The sequence below is a fragment of the Fonsecaea monophora genome (assembly GCF_001642475.1).
Source record: "Fonsecaea monophora strain CBS 269.37 chromosome Unknown Scaff232, whole genome shotgun sequence".
Lineage (NCBI taxonomy): Eukaryota > Fungi > Ascomycota > Eurotiomycetes > Chaetothyriales > Herpotrichiellaceae > Fonsecaea > Fonsecaea monophora.
Genome location: NW_019174163.1, coordinates 2,229 through 10,562, shown reverse-complemented (window position 1 = coordinate 10,562; position 8,334 = coordinate 2,229). Strand labels below are relative to the sequence as shown.

At 52.7% G+C, this 8,334-nt stretch overlaps 2 protein-coding genes across 2 annotated transcripts; one reads left to right on the top strand and one right to left on the bottom strand.

Moving 5' to 3' along the window:
* Positions 1-4,009: 4,009 nt before the first annotated feature.
* AYO21_12116 (hypothetical protein) lies at positions 4,010-4,864 on the top strand (the record flags this gene model as incomplete). The annotated part of the gene is made up of 1 exon (XM_022661947.1): positions 4,010-4,864. One exon carries the CDS (start codon positions 4,010-4,012, stop codon positions 4,862-4,864), a length of 855 nt encoding a protein of 284 aa, XP_022505744.1.
* Positions 4,865-6,921: 2,057 nt separating this feature from the next.
* Positions 6,922-7,908, bottom strand: AYO21_12115 (hypothetical protein; the record flags this gene model as incomplete). The annotated part of the gene is made up of 1 exon (XM_022661946.1): positions 6,922-7,908. The coding sequence occupies one exon, from the start codon at positions 7,906-7,908 to the stop codon at positions 6,922-6,924; it is 987 nt and encodes a 328-aa protein (XP_022505743.1).
* Between the last annotated feature and the right edge of the window lie 426 nt (positions 7,909-8,334).

Sequence of the window (8,334 nt, the reverse complement as noted above, 5' to 3'; positions counted from 1 at the left end):
AGGGGGCAGGGTGGCCATCATGGTGGTAGCTGGAGGTGTGTTGGCAGAGTGGCTGGCTGGCTTTGAGAGGTGATGGGGAAGATTGGCCGTGTACATCCCGGAGCTGGGTGGGAGGCAGGGAAGGGGGGCAGGTTTTGGGTGGAAGGAGGGAAGTGAAAGGAGTAGTCAGCCAGCCAGCCACTCTGCGCCCCTTTTCTTATGTTTGTACAGTATCATTACGTTCAGCATCGCATTAGGAGTTTAGGAGTTAGCAATCCCAAGTCCGACCAGTAGACACCAGCCTTTCCTGTTTCTTTCCTTCTCGCAGAGTGATGAAGAACATCCGTCGTAGGGCCCCAGCCACGGGAGTCCATGGACACTTTGTCAAGTGGTGGGACTTTGGCGAAATTCCAGTAGATTTTGGGGAGACTCGGTGGTGAAGCCGCCGGAACGTGGGACTTAGCGAAATTCACAGCGAGTTTTGAATCCAGCACACTCCTTGAGACTTGGAGAAGATTACAGCGGGCAGTGTGGACTTGGTCGAAATGCAGCCAGGAGGCAGCGTCAGCGTAGTGGACTTGGTCAAAAATGCAGCAAAAGGAACTGGAACCTGGTGGGGGTTCGGTCTTTTAGGCATACAGTCTACTAGGGCGTGGGAGCTTGGTCAAAGGTGCAGCAGGGGTAACTGGGACTTGGTCAAATTCCAGTCTTTTGGGGACACAATCTACTAGAGCGTGGACACTTGGTCAAAAATACAGCAGAAGTAACTGGGACTTGGTAGGAAATCCAGTAGATTTTGGACCTGGATAGACGCCAGAAGGGCGGGATTTGGTCAAAAATGCAGCAGAAGGGCTTTGGATTTGGTCGAAATCCAGTTATTTGAGAAGAGAGAAGACGGTAGATCGTGGACACTTGGTCAAAAATGCAGCAGAAGATGGGACTTGGTAGGAAATCCAGTAGATTTTGGACCTGGATAGACGCCAGAAGGGCGGGATTTGGTCAAAATCCAGCAGAAGATGGGACTTGGTGGAAATCAAGTCTTTGGGGACCGAAGAAGACAGTAGATCGTAGATTTAGTCAAAAATGCGGCAGAAGTAGCTGGGACCTGGTCGAAATTCAGTCTTTTCGACCTGGACAGACGCCGGAAGGGAGGTATTTAGTCAAAATACAGCACTAGGGCTTTAGAATTGGTGGAAATCCAGTTGTTTGAGAAGAGAAGAAGATAGTAGATCGTGGACTTGGTCAAAATACAGCAGATTTTGGACTCGAAGTCAAGACAAACGGTAGACTTTGGACTTCGAAAGACGCCGGAAGGGGGGGACTTGGTCAAAATAGAGTAGATTTTTGACTTGACTCGACGTCAAGATAAACGGTAGACTTTGGACTTGGAAAGACGCGGAAAGGGGGACTTGGAGAGATTCGACTGCAGATCATGGACTTGGAATGAAGAAAGACGCAGCAGGAGTTTGAACTTGGTCAAATTCCAGTGTCTGTGTAGAGAGAAGACAGTAGCAGGTGGACATGAGTCAAGATTCTCGACGCCAGAGAGGCGGTACTTGGTGTAATTCCAGTCGTTTGAGAGGAGAGAAGGTCGGCTCCGACGGAAAATGGCAGTAGAAGGTGGACATGGACAGAAACGACAGCAAAAGGCAGAATTCGGTAGAGACTATAGCAGAAAGGGGATTCTGAGACGGAAACGGCGGCAGACCGTGAAGGGGACTTGGAGAAGACGCCGGAAAGGGGGAACTTGGTAAAAATACGGCAGACGATGGACTTGAAGAAGGCAGTAGCGGGTCGACTTGGATAGAAACAACACGGCAGAAGGCAGAACCTGGTAGAGAACATAGCAGAAAGGGGGTTCAGAGAGAAAGAGAAGAAAGGATAAGATCAGACTTGGAGATATTCGACAGCAGAAGACAGAATTCTGTGGAGAACGCAGCAGAAAGGGGATTTTGAGACAGAAAAGACAGCAGAAGGTAGGTGGCCCTGGACAGAAGACAGTCAAAGGTGGACTTGTAGAGAAACGACAGTAGAAGGGAGAATCTGGCAGGAAACGTAGTAGAAAATGGATTCTGGGAGCAAGAAGATCAGCAGAAGGCAGATGGCCTTGGACAAAAGACAGGCGAAGGTGGACTTTGGCAGAAAAGACAGCAGCAAGGGGGTTCCGAGAGAGAGAGAAAAGACACCGGAAGGCGGACATGGACATTGGAAGCGGGACGTGGATAAAAACGACAGCAGAAGATGGGACATTGGCAGAAAAGACAGCAGAAGGCTGAATCTTGCAAATACCACAGTAGCAGGTCCGATTTGGAGAGAAGCGACAGAGGAAGATGGACTTGTAGATTGAAAAAAGGGCAAAAGGTGGACTTTGGGAGCGAAGGTACAATATTTAGGGGCGAACATTGGGGCACGCATGTTAGCCGCATGCTTTTCGCATACGTTTCGCCTGCGCCTCGCATGCGATTCGCATGCGCATAATAAAACCACGCGATTCGCATACGAAACGCATGTGTTCCGCATGGTTGTCGCAAGCGTTCCGCACGCGTTTCGGACTGGTCGGGGGGGGAGATGCTGACGACATCAGCAAACATGGATGCTTACATAATCGTCCGTCGTACTCTATGGTAACCTCCCCCCCCCCCCCCCCCCTCTCCTTGGTATTCCTCTTCTCTCTTCTCTCACCATAGGGTGGGACTTGGTGAAAATACAGTAGAAGGACTTGGACTTGATGAAAATCCAGTTGTTTGAGACTGTTACCATGCCTGTTACAAATCTTTCTTCCCTCACGTCGACCATTCTTCATCAGAGAGGTAAATCCAGCCGATCTTGAACTTGGAGAGTCACGTCTCCCCCAAAAACCCGGCAGTCATCCTGCAACACTCGGCACATCTCGCTCAACCACCACCTCAGCCACCTCGCTTACGACAAACACGAGTCTAAACACCTCGATCAAGTTATTCAAAGTGCCAATTCTGTTCTTTCCATCCTTTCCAGTCCTTTCAGTGTCGTTGTTGTGGCCAACTCACTCGATTGCCTTTCTTCCCCTGGCCAGCCAACGACGCATTCCTCAGCTCTACCACCCATATTCTCATACTATCCACATCTCAGGCTCTCAATCCCCTCGTCCCCACGGCTCTCACCATCTCGGCACACCCCGATGCTCGATATTCCACCATGTCAACCACCAAAATTGGCAGAGTCTGGGCGGTCTGGGCGTGGGGGCGTCATGTCAGGCGCAGTCCACAGACAAATGGTGCGGCCATGACCACGTTCATTTGGGCTCTGACTTGTGCCCAACGGATACCCCCCTTCGTACCAATGGCATACCAAGTCGGTCTCTCCGTCACACGAGACAAATGCCGGCGTTGGGCTGACCAATACCCAAGACCACCACTTACAAAGAGTCTTCAAGGCCACATGACTCTCTCTCCACCCCAATTGACCGAGTCACGGTGTACCCCGGTGCGTTAGAGTGGGGGATCAAGCCATGATAGGCACAGGCATGACGCATCGGACTCGAAATGTCCCCATTTGCAAGCTCACAGGCCGATGTCACCCGAAGACCATGATCCTGTCACGATGGCCGGAAACAACCCAAAGCATCCCGGGCGTCTCGCAAGACCAATCCAGACACTCCCCCTCGCATGTGGATCCATTTCGACCTCCCTTTTGGCGGAGGAGCCGCCCACAACCGTCCCAGGTGGTTTGGTTCTGATTCGATGTGATACCACTGACAGCTGGTGGCGTTCACTTAAGTGCCGCCACGTCACTTGACCGCCCTCTGCCATATATATTCAGCCTCACCACAGTCCCTCGCTCTCGACATCACCAACATCACTTTGAACACTGCGTCCTTGTGCTCAAGCAGGCCACGGAAGACGAAGAACAAAGCATTGGGAGTCTTGTGTGAGCTATGTCAGACCGAGGTGCGTTGTGCTGACCATGCGCGGTGTTGTACTGACCACAACGACAAGAGCCACTCAACACTGCCCTCCTCCCTAACGAGGTGTCGGTAAAACCCGAGCTCGCGATGCCGCCCTCCATGCCGTCACCCTCCATGTCCTCCCATAAAGAGGTGTCGGTAAAACCCGAGCTCGCGATGCCGCCCTCCATGCCGCCGCCCTCCATGTCCTCCCATAAAGAGGTGCCGATCCGATCCGAGCTCACGATGCCGCCCTTCATGCCGCCGCCCTTCATGTCCTCCCATAACGAGGTGTCGGTCCGACCCCAGCTCACGATGCCGCTCACGATGCCGCCCCCCATGCCGCCGCCCTCCATGCCCACCGAGGTGAGAGGAATGGAAGACCTGGAAGATCACAAGAGAAGAATCCTGTTCTCTCAGCTGAGCGGCTACACATTCCGAATTGCAGAGAAGCAAAGAGAATTGATCGCACTGGCCAAGGAGCTGGACGAAGATAAGGAGATGATTTTTTATATTCACGATTTGGACAAGAAGTTGTACCAAGCGCAAGTCTACTACGAGCTCGGGATCCGACGCCTGGAGGAAGGGGGCCAGGTCTACGTGGGCTACGTTCCCGCCCGCCTGGGTCGACCCGTGCCAGTACAGGAGCTGGAATTAATCGTGAAAGAAATGGATCTGGTTCTGCAATGGCAGGCAGCGAGATGGTTGCACGACCAGAGTGCGCTCGCATACCACCGGCAATCACGGCGATTGTGTTGGCAATTGAGGAGCATCTGCCAAGGGAGAGTGCATCAGAAGGACATGAATGACGAGCAAAGACAGCAGGCCGAGGCGGAACGACAGCGCCAGCTTGACGCCCTGCTGGACGAGGAGGAGCAGAATTTCCGTACGCGGGGACACCAACAACCACCATATCAAATTCCAATCATGGCCATCCCGCCGCCCATCAATCACCGACAGTAGTGAACCGAGGAGGAACTGCCATGTCGTCGTCGGGGGGCACTTGGTTGCGAGAGTTGGTTGGGGTAGTGCGGGACCTACCGCAGGCCAGCAGGACGGTATTTGTCTTTGGAAAGAAGCGTAAATTGTTTAACAGCGGCAGCTGTATGTCGGTGGGAAACAACAGATGGGCCCCAAGGGAAGAGGGGGAATCTAAGTGGAAATGGTAGTTTTTCTCATAGGAAATTGATTTGCTTTTTTGCTCGTTTTTCTCAAGATTTCTGCCAAAGTCCCTCGCCGCCGCCCCGATCAGTCGGTAATTCTCCGTGTCGGACTCCAAGTACTGCCGAGCATTGTCAAGATGGTTTTCTCCAACGAATGTATTGACGACTCCAAGTCTCTCCCAGGTTGCCTTTCACGCACTTGTTGGCGGTGGGAGTACATACTCTGTACATACTCGGTCCCCCACGGAAACGAGGTCTGCGGACAACAACCACAATCACAACGACAGCACTACACTACACCACACCACACCATTGATTGTGCCATGGGGCTGTGGGGCTATCAGGTATCGGACCATGAGCGATCAGTTATCAGATATTAGAAGTAGATAGTAAGTAGCACATTCGGTATCAGCCGAGAGGGGGGGCAGACTCACGCCCTGAGAGTGCTCCGTGAGGGGGAACGCAGCTTGATACAGCTGATATCGCCATATCACCACCAGAACTGGCAGCAGCAGGCTACCGGCCATGAGATATCAGCCCAGGGGACCACTCGATCTACATTCCGGGAACTCTGTGAGTTCTTCTCCCCCTCCGAAAGGAAACGAAGCTTGTAGATACTACTATCTACCATCTATCAGGCTGTTGGGCTGTCGGGTCATCGGGCTATCTGGGTATCAGCCCATCAGCCATAGGCCATTAGCCACCATCGGGCCAGAGGCTATCTGATCAGCCATGGTCCCGGCAGGTATCACCCATCAGCCATAGCCATGAGACATCGGCCAAGGGGACAACTCGACTCACGCCCTGAGAACTCCGTAAGTTCTCCCGCCCGCCGGGAAGGAAACGAGGTTTGTAGAGACTACTATCCATCAGTAGCCATCAGGGGCCATCAGGGGTTATCAGACACCACCAGGGGCCATCAGACACTATCAGGCACCATCAGAGGCTATCGGGCACTATCAGACGCCATCATACACTATCAGACGCCATCAGTAGCTATCAGCAGCCATTAGACACTAGCAGAGGTTATCAGACACCATCAGAGGCCATCAGTAGCCACTAGAGGTCATCAGCCCATCAGGTGTCAGCAATCAGGGGCGATCAGTAGCCATCAGCAGTCATCAGACACTATCAGACACCATCAGGGGCGATCGGCAGCTAACAGAGGTGATCAGCTATCATCGGGCTATCCGGTATCAGATATCCAGTATCAGGCATCAGGTATTGGGCATCAGGGGCTATCAGCAGCCATCAACAGCCATCAGGGGCTATCGGGGGTCATCGGGCTATCAGGTATCACCCATCAGCGGATCAGGTATCAGCCGTCAGCCATGGGCCGTTAGGGCATAAAGTTTCGGCCATGACCATGAGATATCAGCCACGGGCTTCTGATCAGCCACGGGCCATCTATCACGTATGAAAGTATCAAATATCAGCCATGGCATGGCATATCATGACTAAAGGAGACTCGACTCAAACTCGCACTACCCTGAGCACTCACGCGTGGCACCCCCTGGAGAGAATCCGGCGCAAGTTGCGTTACAGACATCATCACTATCGCAACGGGGGCTGTCTGTAGACAATGGTATCGGGCTATTAGAGCTATTTGAGCTATCTATCGGCCATGAGACACCAGATATCAGGTGGCAATGTAGTAGGTATTAGCCACTAGCAATATCATATTGCTACTTGCCACGAAAATACCAGCTAAGGTGAAAAAGGCTCAGCCCACACTGTGGGTGAGTACACACTTGGTGGCCTTTGGAGAAAGCCGACACCACACACACAACGCCGTACCACCACAACTATCGGGCCATGGGCCATGGGCCATGGACTGTTGAGTATCGGACTATCAGGTCATCCAGATGCCTCTTCTTCGGATCCAGATGCGTCGCCGTTATCTTCGGCCTCTTTGAATCTAGATGGTCGGCTGTTGAATCCAGATGGTTCCCCGTTGTATCCAGGTGCTTGGCCGTCGAATCCAGATGGTCGGCTGTTGAATCCAGATGGTTCCCCGTTGTATCCAGATGCTTGTCCGTTATCTTTGGCCTCTTCGGTGGAAACGCCCTCAGTGGCCTCGGCAGCGCGGCGTTGAGCTTCTCTTTCACCCATTCCATCAACAATAGAATTCATAACATCATGAAACCACTCAGATGGCTCTCCTGTGCGTGTGGTGACTTTGTTCTGGTAGGCCCTGACATCCATGAGGCTAGAAGCTAGACGATACACCCAAGGTTCAGCACCATTAATCCACCTAGGTGGAACGTTCATGGAGCCAGCATCTCTTGCCTTGCCCTTTCCCTTTGAGGGCAGAGGGGGGAGAGGCATGAACGAACCACGTGCAACTTTCATGGGGCCAGCATCTCTTTCTGTTGCTCTCCCCTTCCCCTTGTTTCGTTTGCCCTTTCCTTTGGATGGAGAGATGAAAGGGTCCGACAAACGAGCTGCCTGTGGACCGGCATCAGCAGACTTGCTCTTGGTGTCGGCAGGAGACTGGCCCGGGTCAGAAACATCAGACTTTGGCGCCTTGGCTTCATGATTCACCTCGTCGATGGTATTTGGCTTGACTGGACTCTTGCTGGATTGGCCCGGGTAAGAAACATCGGACTTCGGTGCCTTGAACATGAAAGGAAGCCCACGGCCTTCAATGTTCACCTCGTCGATGGTATTTGGCTTGACTGGACCCTTGCTGGATTGGCCCTGGTCAAAAACATCGGACTTCGACGCCTTGAAGATGAAAGGGAGCCCATGGCCCTCATTGTTCACTTCATCGTTGGTATTTGGCTTGGCTGGACCCTTGCTGGATTGGCCCAGGTCGCCCTGCTGTCCGGAAAGATCCGACATTTTTTCTCGTGTCAAGATGATCTGACTCGGATAGGTTCCGTAGATGTTTGGTGTGGATAGAGAGAGTGGAGAGGAAATCGACTGGTGTGGAAGGATTTGTTCCAAGGCGGCGTTTGTGATCCGACGGTAGCTTCTGGCCCCTTGCAGTCAGCACGACGGGGCTCAACTCAGCGGAGAACAAGATCTTACCAATCACACACCTCTGATCTCCGTCAGCACGACGCAGTTCGGATCAGTCCCGTTCGCTTGTGAATCTGCGGACCCCCTTTGTGTCAGCAGTTGTGCAACGCCATCTCGATCTGGAAGTGAGACATACCTGACAAAGCACCGTTCGGATAGGTGCAGACTCTCTTATCTTGTCTTGGAGAGGCCCACCTCGGGTAACGGCGTAGTGTCTGATGGTGTGGCGACGGTGTCAAGACTAAA